We start from the raw sequence: 24,414 nt of genomic DNA, 5'->3' as shown, positions 1-24,414 counted from the left end.
ATGGCTGCTCTCATATGCAGAAGCGAGCATCCTAACTAAATGATGAACTTGAGAACCACCGTAGTCAGAGACGAAGCCATCCATACACATGTCAGTATCCCAAGTGAAGGAGGACAGTAACTGTAAATCATTAGCCAGGAACAGTATTCAACACCAAAGGTTGACTTACTTTACCCCACTCACACGAATGAACCCAATCCAGAAGAGCCATTGCGCGAGGAATATTATAATAAAGCCAACTGACAAAACATTGTACAGACTCAAGTGAGGCTCCCTTGTGTTCTTGGGAGGCTGACTGGGCCCAGCTACCGCCGGTATAGTGCCATAGATAGGCCTCTCATCGCCCCTCAAAGGTTCTTCTACTGCTCTGAAGACGAGAGTATGAGTGGCGAATAGAGGACTAACTTTTCGAATAATCGCTACAGACAATAATGAGACAGAAACTAGCCACAGAAAGGCTCCACCATACATCAACCAAGCACAGTATCCGATTTCGCGATCCGGCAAGAATCCAAAATAGAAGAAATGCTGAAGTCCGCGAATGACAGTTCTGGTCATATAATACATGTTCGGGATCTGTAGGAACACCTCCGCATAAAGCGCTGAGCACGCTGCTACCAGGTCCTTCGAAATAGAATCAGTAATTCTTGCAGGTGCTATAGGGATCCAGCCAACACGAGGCAGTGAACACCAAAGAAGCATCAGATAGAATATGGGAATATTCTCATAGCCTTGCGTGCTTTGAATAAACTTGACATTCGCCCAGTTACCCGCCAGTTGGATAGCAGCGAGTACAAGTCCTCTCAAAACCCACACTGGGTTTTTCGGATGCGGTTCGGGGCTGTTGAAATTGCGGGAGCTCTTTTCGCCGAGGTACACAGCGACAAAGGTCGCCATATTGACGAATGCAAAGCTGGAAATCTTGGTCCAGTACGAGGGACATCTTCCCTCTTTCGGAGTTTCGGGACGAAGATTCCAATCCCATGGGATCATCATATCACCGCGCTGCAGCGTCAACAGATCATGCCAGTTATCAGGCAGGCCATGCCAGCCTTCAACATCGTCGCAGAGTGTATGCAGCCACTGAATGTACTTCGTTCTTGACTCAAAATTTTGACAAGGACCTTCGCAAAGGCTATAGTTGAGCTTGCCACAAACACAGGCCCTGTCTATGACAGGGCTCAACTTGCAGAAGCCTTTAGAGTCGGTATTGCAGGCCTCAGTCCGACATTGAAAGGAAATGCTTGTGACACTGTACGGCATGTTTGGAATGTCTGAAGATCTGGTCCACTTGGATGGCGGAATGTAGTCTACTCCAACGATTTTTAACGACTTCTTCCAATTCTGAGGGAGCTTGGAAGACCCGCATATGGCGTGCAACCATAGTCTTTGCTTCGTCAAGTCGAGTTGGTTTGAACATGGTTCGTGCTGTGGATCGATCGAGAAAGTACTGCAAAAGCATTCTTTGTCGAAATAGTTTCCTGGCGGTATGTGTGCGTTGGTAAGGTAGTAGCCAGCGGTGTCGAAGCTGAGAGCAGTTATAGATTCGCGTGCCGTGCTGTATTCCCAGGGTCGAGCTGCGTTCCCGTTGTGAAGTGTCCTGTCCGTGAAGCTACAAGATCCCAATACATGGACAAACACCTCGTTGAGGGATGTCGCTTTTCTGAGACATGCTGGTGCCTTTTGTTCGACACTGACAGTTTCGTATCCCTGTGTCAAGCTTCTTGGGGATAAATTCTGTAGCCCACTGGTGTCGCCGGCGTGAACTAACCAGTTCCGACCGGTGATTTGCTTTATCCAATTGGCGAGTTGGGCTTTGGCGAGCACTGATCGACTACAGTATTCCATATATGGTTCGACGGCGGTCGGGGAGAATTCGGCGCTGAGACAGCTCAGTTCAGTGAGCCATTGAAAGTATGTGCAGACGATGAAGTAGTGGATGCATCGATGTCTGGTGCATTTTGTCATGGCACTCAACCAGCCGGTTTGGTCTTGCTGAGCGATGCACTGTGGCATAGGAGCGAGGTCCTCGGGGTTCACCCATCCTTCGTAATTTTTCAGAATCTTCGGGTTATTTCCATCGTGAAGTTCGCGATCGTCAGGTCCGCGGCGATCGTGGGTCGTGTCTGTGACGAGGTTAGTGTCGGGTATCGAGAATCAGTGGAGAAGAGTAGCGCACCTGTCAAGGCTACCCCAGAAGCTACTAGCACCAAAAGAACGTGGAGTATTCCTTTGAGCTTCATGCTGTCAGCGACGCCTGTCTCGCTGTCCAAGCGAGTCTTTATACAAGGTTTCGGCAAGATTAGAGAAAACTCTATCGTGATGACTTTGGTAGGCAGCTGGGCGGCTACCTGGTGATCTCCAAGGTGGGGAATTCACACGATCACGGATAATCATTCGTCCCCCCCGTTGACTTTCCTACCCTGCAGTCGCTAAATTAATCCAAGTAATTGTTTTCATCTCTCTGTCTTCATGATTTACATGTCGATAATAACATGAAAAGGTCAACCTGGGATTATCTTCTTCCCGAGAAATCCTTAGTCGGTAAGTGGGCACTTTTCTATTAAAAATAATAAAGTGTAGACTTCTTAGGTAAGGAAGTTGTCATTTTTTGATTTACCTAACACCTGACGAATGATTTCAAAATATCGTTCTATCTGGTCTTTTTCCAACAATCTCCAGACCTTGTCTAATACGCGATCTCCTCTCCTTCGTCCAGTTCTTCCACTTCTTGTAGCGTTCTTTCCGATCTTTAATGTCCTCCGGAGTTCTTCCCCAATCCGCTACCTCGAGCTCATGGAATAGTTTGTCTATGTTCCATCGCTTCGACTCTTTGTCGTCCACGAGTAAAACAATGTCCTCCAGAACACTCTCATACACAATCAGACCATAATTCATATTATGGCAATCCGGTTCGAGCATCACAGTAATGTATTCCTCCAAATAGTCCGCAAGACGCCTCTCAATGGTTCGAGAGTCGGGTTTCTCTGTTCTCCCGCAAATCTCATCTCTGTCTTCGGGCGGCCATGAGTTGTGTGCCTCGGTGATATGCGAGTCAGAGGTGTCGATGTTGATGATGATATTTCTGACGCTATACCGGCACATGTTAGATGGATCCGAGGTATTGCCGTGTCGATAACCTGGGCCTTTCACGAGTAGCCCTGTTAACAGTCTGTAGAAAGACCACACCGCAAGTGGTGGTCCTCCGCACCCATGCCTAAAATCCAAACTATCGCTGAACCTCTCATCCAAGTTCACAGGATGAAAGACTCGGAAGCGGGCATAGACATTGTCGATATGCTGTGTCAGGGGTAGGGTTGGTACCGACCAAGTTGGCCATAGACCATGGGTCTTTAGAAACATAATATCCACATGGTAAGAAGGGTTTTGTCGAAAAAGCACTAGAGCTTTCTGAAGTTCAAAATAGATCGTCCTGTTGACTAGGAGTAATGAAAGGATCGGGTTGCGGGGCGCCGTAGTCCAGACACCCTTTCCTTCGAAGCTGTCGGTTGTCAATCTACGCCGCTTTTGCTGATCGATCTCGGGGTAAGGTGTTGGTATTGCGAGGGAATACAAGATGTGGCTGTATATTTCTATACGAACATCGGGCGGTAGAAAACTGAACGACATTCTGGGCTTATCTTGACGGACGGTGTGGTGGTATGATGTTGTTATGCAAACACTGGTATTTTGGTATTTCTGTGTGTTCTGTGTGTTGAAGGAAGAAGGAGGGGCAGCTTGGCAGGTGTTGCTTTTATATCGTGTGAGAATAAGGTTGCTTTAAGAGCCCTAACCTTGGTGGCGAGGCCGCGTGAATCAAGCTGTTAGACTTTGAGGAACACCCACATCAATAGCCTTTAATTACCGAGCCTTTACTTCCATGTCTCGTCTTGTGACCTGAAAAGAAATGGTCACATGTCAAGAGGCCTGTATGCTTCGATGCATCTACGAAAACAGCGTCGGACTTTTTCTTGACCCTTTTCAGGCCCTATAACCTATTTATTTTACAAAGAGAGCCACTGGCCATTTAAATAACCAGCGCAGCTTTTATTTTGCAAGAGAATAGTGTTGAAATGTCACTTCCCAGTTAACCCCATAGACCTCAAGCAGCAAAAGCCATGTATATTCAGTGATTGGGAACGCTACTCAGTTACCGTCCGTGGGCAGCGATGATGTCCGCCAACTCTCTAGTTTGAATCAATTGCGCCATATGCCCAGCACCTGGGAGTCTCACAAACTCGCTGTCCGTAATATCTGTCATTTGCTCTTGGAAGGAGACGGGTATCAGTCGGTCCCCCTCACAGATCAGATAAACGCTGGGTACCTCCCTCCAGCCACAGAATGTGAGTGTCGTTCCCCATCCAACCAAGGGCTGGTGTTGAATACCTTCCAGCCATTTGAGGGCCTCGTCTTCAGGCATGTTGTGAAACAGTAAGTTCATAGGGTCCTTGCAGGATTGGGTGCCGTTTGATTCCTGCGCATGTGATTAATTATGGATCTCTTAGGCAGGCGATGGATTCGCACATGAATATCGAAGAACGGTGAAATTGCTTGCTCAGAAACTTCTGGCTGCGCCCCAGCGGCGATGAAATCATCTTGTTGACTCCCCCAATCTTGCCATCAGCTTGTCTAGCTTGGCAGGTTAACCCTTTTAGGGCAGCACCTCCCAGAAAACCGCCTGCCGAGTGGGAAATAACTAAAACACATCCTTCGCCGGCTTGTTCTACTATCTCAGCAAGATCCTTGGAGATAATGTTTATATCATCGGTTATATTAGGGTCATCGGGTGGTGTTGTGCCTGTACTGGTGATCGATGTGACGTGCAATGTATCAAAACCTCGGTCGAGTAGAGCTTCTACCAAAGGCTTAAAAACTGTAGGGCCTTCGTAGAAACCAGGAATGACAAATATTACAGGCGCAATACGATTTTTGGCTGGTCCATTGTGGGGTTCTCGGAGGCGAGGGCTGCCAAGGGAACTTAGATCAGGCTCTACGTATTGGTTTCTAGGTGGAAGTTGAAATCCCTACGGGCTCTTTTTATAAAATTCAGCTTACATTTCTTCCCTAACGGTACGACTTTCTCGGCATGCATATCCGAAAAACTCACATTCCACTGGCCACTACTTTAAGCTAGTAACCATAGAAAAGTTATGCCGTCTAGCCCTATTTTCTCACCTCTTCGGAATATTTGATAGTAAGCTTGGCCTTTCTTATGGGGTCTCGGAAAAGTTACCCAATCTAGGTATATAAGAGAGTATTACTCATTTAGTCTTAGGCTTTGTAGATCATCCGCCACAGTATCGGGCTTTTTAAACGAGCCAACTACAAGCGCGTCGTATAACATGTCCAATCCAAGTCGATCCTAGCACACTAACTATCTACCTAGTATCCGTAGAGTTAGCGCTAATGTTCGTCTTTTCCAAAGTACCTCCTCTTATCTCATTAGTTGAATATTGCCTACTGCCTACTGAGCAGTACTGCAGATTGCATAGAAGTTAGGAAAACCCAGCCATCCGTCATTTGTGTTAAATAATTCAGACACTACTTGCAGTGCTTACCCGTCATGCATGAAAACAAACGATGATCTAGATACTGGAAACATTGTGTGGCTCCTTTCGAGCTTGTTATGCGACGTCGCTTTCTATGGAGACGAAGCAACGTCCTGCTCACATAACTCAAATAGCTCCCATAACGTATACATAACAGCTGTCAAATGAAGGGCATTGTGGGTTCTCTGTCTTTCTTTTCTCAGATGCATGGTATAGTCTCAAATAGGTCATAAAGCTTTATCACGTGGTAACAAGGACCAAACATCAAACTCAGAAAGTCTGCATCCTTTTTACCCGCTCATTAGACATATCATAGAACTAATCTTCAAGGCGCCGTATGCTATAATCCATCCATGTATCCATTTCTGAATCGAAATCTATCTCTACACTCAGAGTCTGGTCCCTTTAGATTATCCCAAATTCGGAACTTCCATTACCACGCCATGTCTGAGTGCCGGCTTACGGAGCCTCATATAGCCCTGGAACGTTACTACTCTAATCTTGCCCGTGGAGCTCGTGACGTGTCTCTTCCGCAGAGACCTCAGCAGGACCGACTGGTTCGTACTTCACGTCATGCCCTTGCGGCGGCGAGTATGGAGGTGCTGTTTGCGAAGCCTCGGGTGTACCTAGAGGAGACTGCTTCTTCTGCCTCTTCCTGAAGATCAAGAATCCAAGACCTGCAAGAAGCGCGAGACCACCGATTGTAGCACCCACTGCGATACCAGCAATGGCCCCGGTTGAGAGGCCAGCTGAACTCGAAGTTGTGGACGTTTCGGCTGATGCGCTCGACTCTGTCGCAGAAGTCATGGTAGATAAAGTTTCGGATGCGGTCGCGGTAGCTGTCGTGGTTTCTGAGCTATCCAGACTCACATTGAAGTAATGCGAGTAAGCTCTAACGTTGTCAACTTGATTCTGGTAAAGCGCCAGGTAGAAGACGAGGTCTTCGCCTTTAGCCACATCGGTGTTGAACCCATTGGTGTCAACAGTCCATATCGTGCTCGTATAGTTCGTGGCATCTATTTTTGTATTAGCGGATGCTGCGTATGTTAATAAAGGTAGCCTACCTTCGATCTTGAGTAGTTGCTGTGAACCATCTGAGCCCAATGGGTAGTTCTGCAGGATGTATACATCCATATTCTTGAAGTCTGCCTCCCATTCCAAGTTTACTTGATCTCCTATATCGTAGACGGGATTCTTCTGGTAGTCGCCAGATTTCCCCGCGGGACCTGGTTCGGTAAACTTGTTATCACCAAGGACAAACGCTGGTGTCATGGCGATCGCCATGACTGCTAAAAGCGCATACATTTTTGTGAATTGAAGGATTATTGTTTAGAGTGCAAAGAAAGAAAGAGAGAGAAACTAGAGCGACGATGGAGAGGATATTATCCTCACTCGGCTTTCAATGTCAAGTGGATACGCGTAGATCATCGTGTTGTGACCTAACATCGAGAGGGTCTGAGTGTTAATGCCCTTGCCATTACCGCTCTATAAGCCTTGCCATCTGTGGCAATGCTCGAGGCTAATCAAGATCTGGATACGAGATTTGCTCTACCCCTTTTCAATTTCTAGTGCTGAGTAATTCTACTCTGAGTCCGGAGTTGATCTAAGTGGAGGCCACGACTTTAGTTTCGGATGCTATTTTGTTGTTTGATAGGTCCAGTTACGATAATTCGAATTATCGAGGCAGAATTTTAACGTTACTGCCTTGTATTACTCCTTGCTGATGTTTTCTAGTTAGATGAAGATGGATCCGAGGGCGAAAAGAGACTTAAGACTGCGGTGGCCCCCAACACCAAGTATCTGGCTACCGTACTAAGAAGCTAAGACTGCAGGTGTCAGGCACGCAAAGTGTTAAAGGTTTACGACACCATAGTGTAGGAGATTCAAGATACCGTGACAATATATCACAGCACAAGTACTGAAGACTCAGAAAGCCACGGCCGCAACTTGGACATAAGAGCAGGGTATCGAGAAGACCAATGGCTCTATGATGAGAAAATCCTTGCCTGAGAAGTTCGGAGTCGAGTAATCTAGCTCAGCCATCATTCTAGTGATGCCAATGCCAATAGGAGTAATTCGTGCAAAACAGTGATGGAGTCGGAGACTTATCAGAGATTACCTGCACGGACTAGTCTAAGTATAAGCATAAGCACTACCGGCAATTCGGCACGTGTGATATCAAGACTAGACGAAAATCTAGCTTAACTAAGTCTCCATAGTTAGGATAGGTGCTCCAGAATTTCATCAAGCAATTACCCACCTGACTTTCAAAAGGCTTACCAGTTAATCACGCTTTCCGGTTTTTAGCCTTGCGATAAGGCGAAGCATTCATTCTATACCTTCATACGGCTAAGAGTTACTCTAGTGTCCTGGGCTGAGCCCCGAGTCTGTCGTGCATAGAGAAAGAAAATCACTTTAACGTAGGGCTACAATACATCAAATTCTATACATTGAACTTGATTGGTATGTCTCACGTGTGTTGTAGTCTTTTTTTATACACCTTTATTTCGCCTCAATGGAGTCCTTGGGGCTTGCTGGACGAAGCGTTCAGGTGAGTTGATAAAGCTGGGTTTGGGACACATCGTTGTTTACATCTTCGTCATCACACATATTACATTCCCCATTATTCACAAAGCCAAATCAAGGCCTCGATCATTTCCGCCCACAATCCCACTATACACGCACGTCACAGCATAATGATTCTTCAGAAGACTCTTTTATTCCTTCTTGTTAGCCATGTTATAGCTCTGGAAATCAACTTTGACTTCTATCCCAAAGGCGCCCAACCTTGCCTCCGCCAAGCAGCAAGATCGGCTGATTGCAGTGGAGATGACGTTACAGAGTTGAACAACTGCCTTTGTGGTCATGATGAAGATGATCAAGCCTTTATAATTGGCTCTGCCAACTGTATCGGAGTTAAATCACCAGATGATGTTGATAAAACTTACAATACTATGGCTACTGCATGCCGCAATTCGGGAACTCCGATAACCGTCAGCAAAAAAGAGTTTCGCGTTGCGGCAAATGGGGACTCCTCATTGACTACTTCCACTACTGTTACTTCAACTACATCTATAATAAGTACGACCTCTTTCTCAACAGCGACTTCTTCCTTCACAACAACTACTTTCACAACAACCTCGACCGCTTCGTCCACTACCGCGTCCGAAACGCACGCGACTACAGGCGCCCAGACCTCAACGGCTTCAAGTTCAAGTAACTCGAAGCATGGTCTTTCGAGTCTTTCGACCGGTGAGCTTTCGGGTATAATAGTCGTTGGGGTTGTAGGCGCACTAGCACTTATCGGCACTACCATCCATTGCACGATGAAACAGAGACGCTCTTATACTGAGATCCCGGATTCCCACTTGCCATATTGAATTATCCTCCCCACGGAGGGAATATCGATAAGGTCGAAATCGAGCAGGATCAACCCAAATTTTCCAATAGGCTTTATTTAGTATGATTACCGATATGAAGAAGTTAGGGTTAGAGAGTGACGAGGACGAGGTTAAAGAAAGGGAAGATAATAGTCTTAATAAAAAAAAGATTTATAATAGAGAGGGTAAAAACAGTAGTAATTACCAATAGCCCTAGTCAATAATATAATAAATCTTATTAAGCTTGTATCTTTTTTTTAATTGTATAGAAATTAATAATCTCTATATATAGCTGTATTATTCCAGGAGCGTAACCCCCATTTCTCAAGCAGTCTTTTATCATCACCCGCCCACTCTTTTAACACGTCAACGCCATCATAACTTGCCAAGATGATGATTCCCAATTCATCAAGGTCGTCAGGAAATGCCGCCTTGATGCCGTCATGGAAAGTCGAGATAGATAACTCGACCCACGGCTTTTGCCCTTTCGCTTGGTGCCACTCTGCTGGCGACCTTGCTTCCCATATAACAATTTGCCCTGTAAAGCCCAGCTTGGCCATCCTCGCACTGGGTTGGTACCATCCGAATCTGAGAAAGGTGTAGATGCCGTCCAACAGCTCTGCAAAGATAATAGTACGTCGAATGCTTTCTGCTTGGACCCAGTCTTTCCATACGGAAAGATCCAGTTGTGTACCGCTGGAAAGGTTGTCCCACCGCCAGTGATTCTGTTCTTGCAAGATATCGACCCATCTGGCAAGCGACGTAGCGTCTAGCTCCGCCTGTGTCTGCTGTACAATGTCGCCAGTTGAGAATAGCCGCATACACTGGTAAATAAGCATGGACTGTACAGCTGGTAAGAGGTCAAGATTCATGGCTGAATGAGAACTGGGCGGCGTCAGGGAGATGGCTGTCTCTGTAGCCTCTATAAGCAGTTTTGCCCGCCTAGCAATCTCTGACCGAATAAGCGACTCATTCCTCGAGTTGCGTGTCATGGTTAGGGAGCAAGCAGCGAAAGCGTCTCTCAATATAGCAGAGCCGTCGACATGAGAGTGATGTATAAAGCATGTTTGTCCCGTTTCTGCAAAAGTCCTAACCTGAAGGTCTAGGCGGCTAGCAGCATACTCTGCACGTGCCTGAAAGATCTTATCTGTATATATGGAGCTACTGCTTGTTCCTTGGAAATGTGCTGGTGAAATACCAATGTTATGTGGAGGTTGGGACCCATGTATATGTGAGCCCGCATTTGGATATGACTTGTCGAGGATTTGGAGTTGGGGATCTGGGGTAAGGAATGATATGGTTGTCCCTCGGCCAGCAATCTCGTCTATTAAGGGTACTAAGTCGGGAGAGAGATTCAAGGGAGCTGGGCAAAATATGGCATTATTATTGGCATAGCATTCTCCTGGTCCGGGCAAGTTGTGACTCGACTGAGAGGTTTCGGTATTGCCGCCTTGATCAGGATAGTCATGTGAACTCTCTTGCGTCATCCAGAGACTTGGGCTGGCTTCTACCACCTCTTGGGCTTCTTGGGGTGATATCCAAGCATACACACAGGTGACTCGCCTTGCAAGACAGCGCCCACACTCCGGGAACCCGAGGTCGCACCGCCTTTTACCCCGGGCACAAGCGGCGCAGGACTTTCGTCTTGATGATATCATGTTTCCGCGAGACGAGATTGTGACGATTTGCCGAGATATTGACTGATTACGGCTAGAAAGAGGGAGTCATGGTGCGAAGATACGTGGTATTTGAAAAAGAAGTCGGTCGACGTTGAACTCGGCAGCTCCGGCCTGATGTTGATGTGGGGCCTTAGCTAACTAAGATGCGGAGTTCCGCACGCTAGACTAAACCTTGATGTGGATCCATTCCCGACTCAATCGCCAATATTGAAGCCGAAGACTTGGGCAATGGGTATAAATATGTGCTCGCGAGCTCTCCAAGTACAACTTTCCTAAATCATCTTAAGAAATCTTCATCACTTTCCAAGATTCATTTACATCTCATTTTTAGTCACCATGACCAACACTTTCGAACCCACTCGTGCCTCTTCTGTCCTGGGTAAATGGGTTGAGGAACTTTACAACAACATCTTTGTTCAGCCAGATGACCAAGTGTCGACAAATGCTTTCAAGGATCAAGTTACACAGGACTTTATTGCGAGGTAAGTCACATGTGGAACCGTTTCATCTGAGGTAAAACGGAGCTGGACTAATTGTGCTACTAAGAATCAACCATGACCAATTCACGCGTCAATCCTTCATGGAAGCCATTCTGAAATTTCGTGTCGATAATACCACGAGCATTCAGAGCACCAAGGACATACAAATCTGGGAGGCACCTGACGGATCTGGCGCTGGGTGTGTCGCGCAATACATGCATTTCACCGACACCAACAAAGAGACTGGCGTTGGTACCAAGTCATCTACGTTGCTGATCGCGAGTGTCAAGGTTATTGATGGACAGAGAAAGCTGGTTGACTTGACCGAGGTGTTGAAGGCATCTGAGTAGGATGTAATATACAAACAGTCAAGTTCTAGCGGGGTCACTCCTTAAGCCTCTATACTACATACAAATAAAAGGGCATGAGCCATACATGTTTGTGTACGAGTGATTATACAAGTTCTGAAGATGACCATCGGTGTTAAACAATGATGGTACGATCGACGCAGAGCTCTTCTGGGTCTTTGATAATAGATGACTTCGGATGCTTATCAGCCGATGTCGTCCGAAATGTAAACGCTTTCTTCGACAACTGGGTGAATACAGCAGACTTTTGAAGGTGGCACACAGAGCCAGGCTACAATGTCTCGACAGTCACAAGTATACATGCAATCACAGGGAGCCTAATAATGAAGTATTGTAGCCACATACTATCAGTATGTTATAGACGCTAATCGCACGACGGTCATCACCAGTTTTCTACATCGCGTCTAGCTTGCCCCTTCCTGGAGGTTATGTCCGTTCAATGCCTTCAAAGGTTCGGAGAACTTCGGCCGCATGGATGGTCGGGTCGTACGGGGGGTTACCGATGCCTTGCGTGGTAGGTTCTCCAGCCACAGGTTTCCAAAGTCGGTCATGGTTGCCTTCTGCGAAGTCCAGAAGTGCGTCGCGGACAAAGGTGTCCCGCCTGGCTTGCTCCTCACTGCGTTTAGGGCGTTGTTGCCCTACAATGCCGTACATCTCCGTGCCGTGTACAGCTGGTGCATCTTGGACGGGGCCAATGCTGAGTAGATGGACATTGCCACCCTCGGCCGAATGCGCTAGTGCTGCGCGTGCAGCTGGAAGCGTGAAAAAGTAATCAGTGAAAAGAGCCCCGCGGACCTCGACTGGAGTGCGTCCGTTGACGTCGTAGGTTGCAACGATTTTCCTGGCACGGCTTCGGGGTATGCGCGACCTGGTAACAAGCTCATCGACCAAGTTTTCGATGCTGCCAGGGTCGAACTTTTCAGTCGCATTGATGACCCACCAGTCGGCCTCGTTCGTTGTAGTGCTGAGAAGAATGTCGACATCTTGATGACGACCTGAAGCGAGCACACGCAGCGGCGTGTCAGTGAGAACTGCCCCGGGCTGGGAGTGATCGTTTACGATACCGATGGTCGTGTTGTCGACGCCGTGTCTGTCGCCAATGTCGCGCGGACTGACCTTGATGAGCGTCTCGGCGAGCAGTGTTGAATCTACAGTCAGCAGCTGTTCGGGGTCGTCGGCAATGCCCAGTTCGGTGAGGACCCTAATCGCCAGCTCTTCAGCCCACCATGCTGGAACGATGCGGGATGCACCACCGGAGAAGGCGGCAAGACGCCGGTATAGACCATCAGCAGCCGGGGCTGCGATGAGCCCCATGGTTGAGTACGCTCCAGCGCTGTGGCCGGCGACAGTGACTTGTTGCGGGTCCCCGCCAAAGCGAGCGATATTCTCCTGTATCCATCGCAGCGCGCTTATGATGTCTTGTAGGCCGAGGTTGGTCGCTTCGGCCAAGGCGCCGCCGTACTGAGACAGCGATAACCAGCCGAGCGGTCCGAGACGGTAGTTCAGAGACACACCGACAGCACGGCCAGTTGCAGCCAGACCCGAGGCGTTGGAGGTCATTGACGTGTTGGCACCCATCTCGAACCCGCCACCGAAGATGTAAACGATCACGGGAAGTTTGGCGTTTCGTGCGTCTTCGGGGGCCCAGACGTTGAGATTCAGACAATCCTCGCTCAGTCCATTGTCAGCCTCGAGCCAGTCGGTATTGCCGGCTTGCACTGGCGCTGGCCCCTTCTGATTATATGGCAGATCCGGGTTAAAAGGGAGCAAGACGGACCGACGGAAGCGTTGTGCCTTGGCGTAGGGGATGCCTAACCATGAGCGAATCGAGCAAATGCCTGTAGTGTTCATATTGACAAAGTCCTTGAATGGGCGATGGTAGGTTAAGAATCTATGAGAAACTAAGATATAGTGCTTAATATAGACAAGTAATCAATAGAAGTGTGAGATGCGATTGGAGGTTAGTTGACTCCTCACGGTACCTATATATACCTTGCCAGCAACGCTTAGTTATGCCGCTGTATATAGATGCCGAGATGAACGGATGACATTATTACCGCATTGGGATAGCCACTTGAAAACACTCCCGTGTCATAGGTCACTGAAAGGGCGCACTGACTAGCGGCTCCATTTGCACCCGCGTTCACATAACAACCTTGAAACGACTTTCATTCAGCACGGTTACCCGCTATCATTAGCACTATCTTAAGTACCCTCGAAATCCACATGTGCAGGCACCAAGAGCATTTGACGGCTTCCCTCTGTCTTATGAGCCTTGAGGAGTACAATGGCGAAATTGCCAACACAAGGACGCACTAGAGCAGCCGTGCGCGGTTACATCGACACAAGTATTTGGGCAGAGATGGGCAGAGACATCATTAATAATCAGGAGCTACGTTATTTGTCTTTAGCATCATGGGTCAGATTCACAAGGCATACAAGAACAAGCATTGTGGGCGACAGCCATGATCCATGTCTCTGTTATCGGGTCCTTTTCGTTGATGGAAAGCACCGTGCCAAGCATAGAATAGAGAACGTAGGGTGGACAGAGCTCACCGTCCTCCTCCTGAACCTTGGGTTAGAACACGTTATTATCGAACTTCACTCTCCGAGTGTATAAATTTTGAAAATATAACTACCGTATTTCCTCATGAGATTAGGTAGCGGGTTTTAAGCCCGCTAGCTTGATTCAGAACATTCTCTCTTCTGTTTTATACTGAAAGATCTTGTGCTAACTGTATACAGCTAGAGCACGCTACCGAAAAATATGCGATAAGCGAGCCGACAGACAAGTAAGCAGGATAGAAATCCCTTAACATATTTTAATACTATTTATTTAATTATAAAATATTATTTTGTCAGAGGCATCTATTACCTCCGAGCGATATCAAGTAGATAGTAGATTTAGAATTAATAGCAGAGGTTGAATTAGTGTAAAAGTACTAGCTAATATATAGCAAAGTGATTGGCTTTTATTATCCTCAGTACATCATGGACTTCGCATTACTTATGTCCCAGGCGTCTTTTTTCAGAGGGGGATACGTAGTATATGCTCCTTCAGCTAGAGCAGTAACTTGGCTGCCACCAATAACTACATTTCCAATAGACAAGGGTTAGTTTATCGTGTACTTTGTTTTGTTTTTGCTGCAGGCTCAGCCACCCTACACTGAATCCCACGTAATAAGATATTTAAAAATAGATAGACCTGCAACTTCTATTGGCCAAGACAAGTAGGTGGGGCTGCCTTGGGCCGTGTCTTCAACAGCTACTGAAGCAGCTTGCCGCAAGGCAGACTTCTTCATAAGGCATCACAGAAAAATCACGCAGTACTAATACAGCCATCGCGCATACAATATCGTTTATACAAGTAATCATTGGTACAAGATATCATAATGGACATTCCTTTTGAACATAAAAGCTTCGAATACGATGCGCTTACATCACCAACCTCCATCCGCCTCCTCTGGCCAATAAAGCGACTTCAAGATGCTGAGCAACGTTCTATCAACGGCGTCCCATTGATGGAATTTGTACTTGAGACATCAGAACTTGACCGTCGCCCTCCGTACCAGGCACTATCTTACACTTGGGGCAACCCGAAAGAGGCCGAGTTCGGTTTGCTTCAAACCGAGACGTCAGATCAATATTCTATCCGGCATATGTACACCATAGCTGTCAATGGTCGATTGTTTTATGTTCGAAAGAACCTTTACGAAGCCCTATATAGAATTCAGGAGGGCATGGCCGAACCCAATAATATTGATGACCGCTGTTATCCGTTCAACAAGACGAAGCTTATACAAGCTGCCGAGGATGGCAACTTACACCAGGTCACGGAATGCCTCGATTCGGGTGCCAACTACCACTTTCAGGATAAGTTCGGCGAGACGGCGTTACACTATGCAGCGGAGAATGGTTATTCAGAAATCGTCAAGATTCTTCTTCTCAGAGGAGCTAACCAAAATATTCGAGATTCGACCGGGCGTGATCCATTGGGCTGTTGCTTGCAACGGAAGCGGCGTCAATGGCAGGAAACCGCCCAGATGCTGCGCACTTGGGATGAGAAGGACATAGACAGATCAAATCTGAAAAAACCTACGGCTCTTACAGGACAACCTCTCTGGATCGATGCAATTTGTATCAATCAAGACGACATTGCTGAGCGTAACAGCCAAGTTACAATGATGTCACAAATCTACGGATCTGCACACGGTGTTCTGGCGTGGCTAGGAGAGGTGGATGATAACACTCAATCGGCTTGCAATTTCTTATTGTCTGAGATGCCTGGCCCTGCAGAGTACATATACTCTATCAGACGCTTGAACGCCTATCGCAGAGGAGAGAAGCCAGATTTGGATGAGAAGCCTGATGGTGTTGTCCTGTCTGTTAGGGAGTTTCTATCCATCAGAAGTCTGTTCACTCGTGCGTGGTTTTCACGAACATGGGTGATTCAAGAAGTGTCTCTTGCCAAACAGATCAATATGATGTGCGGACCGTTTCAATTCAGCTGGATTAAACTGTTTGAACTCATTTTTGCCCGGTTCGGCGACCTCATAACTGGCATGATCCTGAGCTGTGGTGGACCACCTGTAAAATTTGGCAGAGCGGTACCAGGCACAGAGATCCTTTCCCTTTTTGATATCAGGATTCGAACTAGACCCGATTGCGAAGAGGCAAAAAGGAGGAGACGGTTTCAACTTGAACAGCTACCTATACAAAAGCTGAGCCTTCCTGCGATAATTATCCTCTCCTGGAATTTTGGTGTGTCCGACCCGCGGGATAGGATATTTGCATTGCTAGGTATCTCGCAGCCATGGAAAGGAATCTCAGCGGATTATTCCAAGTCAACCACGGAGGTCTTCACTGATATGGCTAGAGTCCTTATCCAAGCGGAGGGAGATAATAGAGTTCCGAATTGGGACTCCGAGATAGACGATTTGGAACCGCTTGAGTCACTGTCTTTTGTTCAGCCACCTTCCTCTTTCAAATTTCAATCGACTACAATTTCGTTGAACAAGCCTCAACATAGCCGTCCTTTGGACTTGCCGTCGTGGGTTCCGATGTTTAATTTGCAGTTGGTCTCCTGGAGAATTTACGACAAGAGATACAATGCTTCTCAGGATCGACAGGCTATTTTCCATCCATCTTTACAAGGAATACTCAAGCTCGATGGCTTGGTAGTCGACTCGGTTGCTGAGTTAGAAGAACCGCCATTGAATACATTTTACGAGCGCCTAGTGTATGACAATGCGATAGAAAAATGGTTGGCAATTGTGTCACGGCTATCTGCTGTCTACCCGACTGGAGAAAGCCGCGTCGAAGCACTATGGCGAACCATCGTGGAAGATAAACAAGACAATGAGGATACAGAAGTGTCCAAGGCTCGATTTAAAACTATTTTACTTCAATGCGTTGTCGAACATAAGCGTCGGAGCTCTAGTGATGATCATTTATCGCTATGCAAGGTCTTGGACGAGTTACGGAAAGGAGACACAGCCAATTTGCTTCCATCAGCCTCGGATGTCATGACCAGCAACGAAGGTCTTCAAGATAAAACCGAGTTAGGGGTCGAAAAGATCTCAGAAACTTCCGAGCAGGTCTTCAGATCTAGCATGATGAACTATCTTACAGAGCGGTGTTTACTAAGAACAGAAGGAGGGTATTTGGGGGTTTCATCAAAGGTAGCTCAGCCGAAGGATTGTGTGGTTCTTCTGGCGGGTGGTCGAACGCCATACATCCTTCGACCAATTGGTGAGAATCAGTTTATGTTTATAGGGGAGGCTTATGTTCATGGAATGATGTTTGGGGAATGCCTTGAAGAACAGAAGCATGACTTTTGTACTTTTCAAATCAAGTAATTAGATATTTATTTACTATGCTTTCCTATTTATTACTATTTCCCCATTGGAAGAGGATTGATACCTAGCTACTTTACAGATGAGCCATCTGCTAAAGAGGTTATGTGATCGGTAGAGAATTTATCTAGTTCATCCTCCCAACACGCTGGACCAAGCTTTATGTCCTGTACAGTAATAGTGGTATCATAGAGTATCTCTAACCAGAAAGGGAGTGGAAAAGGTTAAAAGGTGTCGTCAGGTTTTGTCAAGGTAGTGTGGAGATCAGGCTCGGATACAACAACCAACAGCAGCAAATGATAGTCTATGGACAAGCCACAACTGCTAGACCCCTGACAGTAATACCAAGAATTAATTAAATGCTGACAAAGGAGAGCACCGCTAGTTGAAGCCTGGGAGCTACAATAAAGATTACCATACAAAATGGTACTCTGTAAGTGAAGAGTCACTTATGCATGGTGGTGACCGTGCTGAAAAACCCATGAAGCTTCCAAATGTTCTAATGAGTCCATACTATAATTTCGTCCATACCCAGTCAGACATAACCAGTACAAATTCCCTCAAACCGACTCTTCACCAATACTATCATCACCATCGCTACCATTGAAATCACGGCCAGTAGTGATTTTGTCACAATACTTGCAGAATGGCTCCGTCTCAGACAACGATTCCTCCTTAAAAGATGATGTGCGGTCGTCATTTGAATCGATAAGCCTAGTCAGTTGGAAGTCTTCGCCCAGGAGACGCGATAGCCTCTTCGGCAATACATCTGGTTACTTGTTATCTTCCATATCTTGACAACGTCTCATGAGGTACTTACATTTCTCTACCACAGATGAGGCTTTGAACCCTCTGAAAACCTGGTGCTGCTCCATCTCCCTCATAACGCGCGGGTTAGGGTCATAGACCTGAGATATACGCTGCCGCCAATAGCCTTGAATAAAATGTTCGAATCCCGCAGGGCACCGAGGCTGTTTGATCAACTCTGACCTGAATTCTCTCATCAGGTCTTCAAGAAGACGTGCGCTCGATATTTCATTGGCGCAGGCACGAATTCGTTGAACCTCTCCAGCTCTGCGACGAAATATTGCAGCAGGCTTGGCGCTCGCCGTAGAAGTCATATCTCGAACGATATCCTCGCTAATAGCTTTGAATATACAGCATGTATGACTCATGTCAAGGGCCTCAAATGTAAGAAGACGCAAAAGATCGATTACGAAACCGTTGAGATACTGGGCCTTTGATGAGGAGGATGACTTGAATATTGTATGGTGAAAGATGACTTGTCGCTGTATTTCGAAGTCCATTTGCATACCGGGATGATGTTCGTCAAGATGGGACTTGAGAAGTAGCTTGATGGTAGAGCATCCGTGATTTATCATGTTACACCAACAATCACATTCATCCTCAACCTCAGCGCCTGAGAGTGCTTCTACCAAGTACCAGGCATCTAGGGATTGTTTCCAGGGCTTCAGTGACTCGTTGACATCATAGAACGAACCAAACATAGCTCCAATATAGTGATAAGCAGTGGACGAAAGGTTAAGTCCTAGTTCACGTGGGTCTGTGGGCGTGCCATCGAGAAATCCATTATCGCGCAACCAGGAATGTTCGTACAAAAATTTGTGTATTTCGAAGACATTTCGAGGGCAAAACATACGATAGCGATATGTCATCGCCGGCAGAAGGCCAAGGTTATCGTAAACATTTTGATGTCGGAATCCGTTCTCCCCAAGGATGTGGAAATACTTGAAAGGGATGCCATTGCAAGAGAACACTGATTTATAGTCCCTTTCGACGCGGAGACTTTGATGTATAGGAATTTTTGCATTGTCGAGAGAGTCGCAGATATTGGCGGCTGATAGGTCGGCAAACGCTACTGTATTGGCCTCGAGAAATCTTCCAAGTTTTCCCTGTGCCATTTTGAGCAATTGTTGTCTTCGTATTGCAAGATTGGAAGCTATTGCTGCAAAGCATTCTTCTTCGATATTCCAGAATGCCTCGCCTGTCGAATGGGAAAGATCAACGCAACAACCCTTCTCCGTAAAGAGACTCACACACTCAACATTATCTCTTTCACAGGCCATAACTATTGGCGGTGAATAGAGTTTGGGTGATGTGCTCTTGTCTAGGAGGTGTTGTGCCTTGGTCGAGAGTAGGTATTCCAGCCCTTCAGGCCAATCGGCAGCTAAGTGCAGAACAGTGTACCATTCAACAGAGGAATCGTCATTGAGCGATGATGTTGATTCCAATACTGATCCAGGTGACTGAGAGACACAGTTATTGAGGTCTTTGAGCGACCGTAAGGTAAGTGCTCGATGAAGCGGCGAAAGATCCTCAGCTGTGTTGATTGTATCGTCAGTCTGACAAACAGAGTTGTTTTTGAAATACAATATCAACCGGAGAGGGAATAACTGACCAGCTCGAATAAAACCCCTGAGTACATTGTTTGTCTGAGGCTTAGATAGTTCATATATATGATCAGAGTTAAGACTTGCCACCTTTGCCATAAAGCATAAAAGCTCATGGGCATTCTGAGCCTCTATCTCAGTTGGATTCAAGTCTTCCCACCAATCCTTTTGCCATAGTATAGCAGCAAACATGTTTCCATCAGTTTCATTATTAGTCTCAAGTAACTTCTGAAATACCCGTAAGACTGCCCAGAGGACTCGATTGTCTTCTATCATTTTATCGAGTAACACATAGCCGTTGCCGGATTCTATGAATGCACTAAAAAATGCCTAAATAGTGTCTGTATATATAGTCAAGTTAAATTTGTGATTTCTTGCCTCTGCATGACTCTTATCGACCTCATCTCGGTCGTATGGAGAGGCTGTTCGGTCCCTGTACATTGACAATACTCGATGTTCGATTACTGCCATATCTTGGACTATCTGTGTGCCTGACCTCGATTTCATGTCCCATTCCCATATTTCATCAAAGATGTGGACAACAGGACAGTGATGGCTATGAACAACATTCTTATACCGCAGAGACATGCCAGGTTTGCAGGTCCCGACCGTGTATTCGAAGCACGCAAATGCCATGCGGGCGGAGAACCAAGCCACCTTGTATGGAAGTCGTGCCACGAATTTATGTTTCTTGCTTCGATGAATGCCGAAGAATTCGCAGCCTCGATGGTGCTGTTCCTGTGCTTCATATTCGAATTCTAATAACCAGAGACTGAATGACGTTCTCGATTTGGGTAGCGATGATGCACAATTGCATGTCAATGGCAGAGTCCTATTGGGACGTTGTTTCCTCGACACAGTGCTACCTAGTGTTAAAGGATTCGTAGCATGCTCTGGTACGATGGCCCCTGTGTGGCTATCTCTCTGGTTTTGTGACATTTGTATTCCCTTGAGTAATAACTGATTAACTACTGGTCGTTCATATAAGAGACATGCTTAAGAGTGTTTTACCATGTTTGCGATTGATTCTGACTGGGCAGCCAATCTTTGTTTTATCTCTTCGATCTTTGCAACCGTGATGCCACTATCGTTTGCGATGGCGTTGCTGAGATTTCTTTCCATCACCTTCAATCGTCCGCGGACCCTTTGGTCATGGTCATGAATGATCAGTTGTGTCTGGTGCAATTGGTCTCTGATTGTCTCAAAAGCACCGGATACTATGGATCTCAGGGAGTCAAGCTGATTATAATTCTGTTGTACTTGAGTTCGCAATGCCTGCAAATGATCACGTTGGTATGTTGAATTCGTTTTGATATCTTGCGAGATGAGTTGAACTTCTTCGCGTATGGTAATGGTGAACTCCCTGGTGATGATTAGCGAGCATAAACATTAAGATGTAACTCTGACAGACACTCCGTACATTGATAGAATCTCAACGGCGAGTCGTAGGTCGCCCAAATCCTTTCGTAAAGACTGATGCAGTGAGTAGAGCTTCGCCTGTTGGAATGGATAAATGATTGATCGTGTTGTGTTTCGTATAGTCGTCGAGGCACTCGTAGATAGTTGTGGGAGTTTAAGTCCATTAAGAAAGTCTTGTAGCTTCTCAAGTTTCGTATAACAACTGCCGAGACTGTTATGAAGAGATTGTGTGCATTTCCTTGAGTTAACTTCCGGAAGTACGTTGTTGAGGTTATAGAATAGTGATACAACACGTTGAACTTCCTGTATGATCTCTTCAATTTCTTCTTTACTTCCTTTAACCGCTTGTACGTACTTCATGAGGCCTTGGAGAACTTGAATTCCCAGTGATACAATGCCTACGGCAGTACCCGCAACTCCAATGGGATCGAACATGGCGGATATATGCCTGTTTAGGACAAGACAAAGTTGGTTATGCTCTACATCGAGGGAAATGGGATGATAAAGCTGATATAAAGGGTTTTTTTCTGTCAGGGGTAGGGTCGATCAATGTAACCTCTCAGCTTTGTGTTACTAAAATGGCGATCTACTTGAACAAATGAATAATGAATTGACCAATGCCAAACCTTTCTTGCCTTTTTCGAGTGCTGATAGGATGGACATGGTAAACTTCTCCTACGCATGACTCGTGTGCCGGCTATTTCTTGAAACAGATTAGTCCAACAAAGCGAACAGGGTGGTTGAATCCTTCTTCGGCCATGCTTCTGAGTGTCGTCATGGACTCTTTCTAATGAACAAAGTTCTATCGATGGGGTTCAAAAGTACAAGTTACGGCGGTGAATGAGCGGATCTGTCAAGCCGGCCCAGTCACTATGCTAGATGCTGTCAGAGAGCCCCTACATTCAGGGAACATCATTGGGCTCCATCTGTGATATGCGTAATTGGATCACTAGCGACTAACAGTTCCTGTCTGCTCTCCATGATAGATTACATCAGATTTTTGACTTCTCCCAGTTCTTCAATATCACCACTCTTTAGGTCATAAGCCAGGTCGCCAATTTCCACCTGGTCCTCTACATAAAGCAATTGCACATCATCAGTTGATCATTGTAGTCTACTTCACCAGACAACATAGAGTTGAATTAGTTTTGAATAAGATCATCAATTTCATTTCGGCCGGGCAATGCCCACAACATAACAGCAAATGAAAATACGAATGGCTCTTTCATACACTCCAAAGTCATCCGTTTACCAGTCCGGATTCTTTTGGAGTTTACGGGTCGGACATCATTGTATGCCAGACGAAGGGTGACTACACGATCAGTCCAGGATGTCCAGTAGCATCGCGGGCTTTTATAATGGCACATCTCGAACAGTCCGCTGTCTATGAGTTGTTCCATTGAGACTTCGCAGCACCTGTTCCTGATTTTAAGGAAGCCTTGTGTCAGATACTCTCCGTAGTAGTATCTTCTTCCACGCAAGCACTTGAGCTTTTTGATTCATCTTCTCCCGGCTCCGACGAAGAGTTCTGCCATATCGCATCAAGATCGCGAAGGAATTTTTAGCTCGAGAATTTGCCTGTATCAATCATGATAAGGTTAATATTCGAAATTAGGGGTAGGTCAGGATACTTTGTGTTAAGACACAGGCCGTACGAGTAGAAACAGCAAATAATTTGAATAAGACATCATATTATTAGTGTTATCGCATTTCCAAAGTAGGTGAAGTTTTAACCTCCTAGATGCCTGCTCCGGTGCGACTTGTGGAAGATCCTTGTAGTATCGGACTCCGGAACTATGAACAACATGTCATGCCGGCGAAATAACATACTCATTTATTTTAACAACAAAAGAGACTAGTATATTGAGCCAGAAAAGATAATTTAGTACATCTTCAAACCAAAAAGCATGATCCTTGTTTCTCTTCGGTACAAAAGGTCGAGATATCTTCGCCCCCAGATTACAAAGGAATGGCAAAGAAATGATTCAAGACCGTTTGTTCTACAACCTGGGCGACCGTGATCTTCATGATGGATGATATGACCCCGCTTGTCACGAATCAGGTTCCGAGAGTTGATTGACACAACCAAAAGCACGACAAATACGATTGGATGCTTGACAAATGAGGCCTCCTCCAGGTGACACTGAACAGCCTATTATATTGGCTATTTCATTCCCCCTGTAGGCATTTGCATGGCCACGTCATCTGGGTGCTGATTCTCTCAGGTCTGAACGTAACCTTTCTCTGGCTCTTCGGTATCGATATTGAACACAAAATCATGCACGGAATGAATAATGAATTATGCAATAACACCGGCTATTCCGCTTGATCAGTATGGGTACCCTCTAGTTTAGATATATGCCATTGGCGTATAGTAAATATTTGTTTGGCATGACAAGCTTGGAAATTTCTAATAGATCATGGGGAAGGTTTCCTCTATTTCAGCACCACTTCCTCTATTCTTTACAGCCATTCATGTGCATACAACGCGTATCATATTCCGCTCATACCAGTGTGTGAGTACTTGCAGCAGTTGCGTACTTTCGCCTCGCCGTCGTCAGGCGGTGCTGACAAAGACTCCCACAGAATATAAAGTTGAGAACGACCAGCCCACAGCCACACAAAGTCAGGCCAGATACCTAGTACTAATCAGTTTTTGGATATTGTGAGGTTCTAGCCAGTTAATACCTACCTCTTCCGAAGTCTTGACGCCAGATGAACCAAAAACAGGAGTGAGTAAATGTAGTGCATATCCAGTGACAAAGAACACCCACGAGTAACTCATTAGCATAGTAGGACACTGCCAGAACCATAACAACTTGCAACTTATTTTCCTCTTATCGTTTTGTTGCTCTGTTACTGGGCGTAGAAAAAGAACAAGTGCGACTTCAACATCTTGATCACTAAACTCTTGATCTATCTTTTCCGGTAGATATCGAAGAAGCCGTTGATGAGCGGAACTGATAAGCGCGAAGATAGAAAAGAACAAGCCCCAGTTCCAAAACATCTTAGTCGCCCATATCGCCTTTTCTGTGGTGGGCCAGGAGAATACGCCTATTGCTGCTGCGCCTGACAAGGTTGCCTTGAAGAACATGAATTAGCTTGTGCTTCGTCACTATTGGTGGTCCAAGTTACCGCGCCTTGCACGAATCTTAGCTCTTCTGTCTTTAGCTGACGGAACTGAGCTAATGACGCAACGATATCTATCTTGTTCTGGTTGTAATCTTGGTGGTCGGCAATTTTCCGAATGGGCGATCTTGTATGGTGTTCATAT

The 24,414-nt window shown here is 46.1% G+C and overlaps 9 protein-coding genes across 9 annotated transcripts; 2 read left to right on the top strand and 7 right to left on the bottom strand.

The window, feature by feature from the left end:
• Positions 1 to 35: 35 nt before the first annotated feature.
• FSST1_009730 (uncharacterized protein) lies at positions 36 to 2,243 on the bottom strand (the record flags this gene model as incomplete). Its single annotated transcript, XM_083226728.1, has 3 exons — positions 36 to 120; positions 170 to 2,126; positions 2,180 to 2,243. The coding sequence occupies 3 exons, from the start codon at positions 2,241 to 2,243 to the stop codon at positions 36 to 38; spliced, it is 2,106 nt and encodes a 701-aa protein (XP_083085691.1).
• A 397-nt stretch (positions 2,244 to 2,640) lies between these two features.
• FSST1_009729 (uncharacterized protein) lies at positions 2,641 to 2,898 on the bottom strand (the record flags this gene model as incomplete). Its single annotated transcript, XM_083226727.1, has 1 exon — positions 2,641 to 2,898. The coding sequence occupies one exon, from the start codon at positions 2,896 to 2,898 to the stop codon at positions 2,641 to 2,643; it is 258 nt and encodes an 85-aa protein (XP_083085690.1).
• A 3,146-nt stretch (positions 2,899 to 6,044) lies between these two features.
• FSST1_009728 (uncharacterized protein) lies at positions 6,045 to 6,854 on the bottom strand (the record flags this gene model as incomplete). Its single annotated transcript, XM_083226726.1, has 2 exons — positions 6,045 to 6,565; positions 6,614 to 6,854. 2 exons carry the CDS (start codon positions 6,852 to 6,854, stop codon positions 6,045 to 6,047), a joined length of 762 nt encoding a protein of 253 aa, XP_083085689.1.
• A 2,347-nt stretch (positions 6,855 to 9,201) lies between these two features.
• On the bottom strand, positions 9,202 to 10,587 carry FSST1_009727 (Zn(II)2Cys6 transcription factor domain-containing protein; the record flags this gene model as incomplete). The annotated part of the gene is made up of 1 exon (XM_083226725.1): positions 9,202 to 10,587. One exon carries the CDS (start codon positions 10,585 to 10,587, stop codon positions 9,202 to 9,204), a length of 1,386 nt encoding a protein of 461 aa, XP_083085688.1.
• A 357-nt stretch (positions 10,588 to 10,944) lies between these two features.
• On the top strand, positions 10,945 to 11,437 carry FSST1_009726 (uncharacterized protein; the record flags this gene model as incomplete). The annotated part of the gene is made up of 2 exons (XM_083226724.1): positions 10,945 to 11,090; positions 11,155 to 11,437. The coding sequence occupies 2 exons, from the start codon at positions 10,945 to 10,947 to the stop codon at positions 11,435 to 11,437; spliced, it is 429 nt and encodes a 142-aa protein (XP_083085687.1).
• Positions 11,438 to 11,881: 444 nt separating this feature from the next.
• FSST1_009725 (Carboxylesterase) lies at positions 11,882 to 13,306 on the bottom strand (the record flags this gene model as incomplete). The annotated part of the gene is made up of 1 exon (XM_083226723.1): positions 11,882 to 13,306. The coding sequence occupies one exon, from the start codon at positions 13,304 to 13,306 to the stop codon at positions 11,882 to 11,884; it is 1,425 nt and encodes a 474-aa protein (XP_083085686.1).
• A 1,541-nt stretch (positions 13,307 to 14,847) lies between these two features.
• Positions 14,848 to 17,313, top strand: FSST1_009724 (heterokaryon incompatibility protein-domain-containing protein; the record flags this gene model as incomplete). Its single annotated transcript, XM_083226722.1, has 1 exon — positions 14,848 to 17,313. The coding sequence occupies one exon, from the start codon at positions 14,848 to 14,850 to the stop codon at positions 17,311 to 17,313; it is 2,466 nt and encodes an 821-aa protein (XP_083085685.1).
• Positions 17,314 to 17,870: 557 nt separating this feature from the next.
• FSST1_009723 (uncharacterized protein) lies at positions 17,871 to 18,485 on the bottom strand (the record flags this gene model as incomplete). The annotated part of the gene is made up of 2 exons (XM_083226721.1): positions 17,871 to 18,079; positions 18,131 to 18,485. 2 exons carry the CDS (start codon positions 18,483 to 18,485, stop codon positions 17,871 to 17,873), a joined length of 564 nt encoding a protein of 187 aa, XP_083085684.1.
• Positions 18,486 to 20,717: 2,232 nt separating this feature from the next.
• FSST1_009722 (uncharacterized protein) lies at positions 20,718 to 21,575 on the bottom strand (the record flags this gene model as incomplete). Its single annotated transcript, XM_083226720.1, has 2 exons — positions 20,718 to 21,084; positions 21,142 to 21,575. The coding sequence occupies 2 exons, from the start codon at positions 21,573 to 21,575 to the stop codon at positions 20,718 to 20,720; spliced, it is 801 nt and encodes a 266-aa protein (XP_083085683.1).
• Positions 21,576 to 24,414: the final 2,839 nt, after the last annotated feature.

The sequence above is a fragment of the Fusarium sambucinum genome, chromosome II, assembly GCF_050947815.1.
Source record: "Fusarium sambucinum isolate potato_lamoka chromosome II, whole genome shotgun sequence".
Taxonomy (NCBI): Eukaryota; Fungi; Ascomycota; class Sordariomycetes; order Hypocreales; family Nectriaceae; genus Fusarium; species Fusarium sambucinum.
This window is presented reverse-complemented; position numbering and strand designations above follow the sequence as displayed.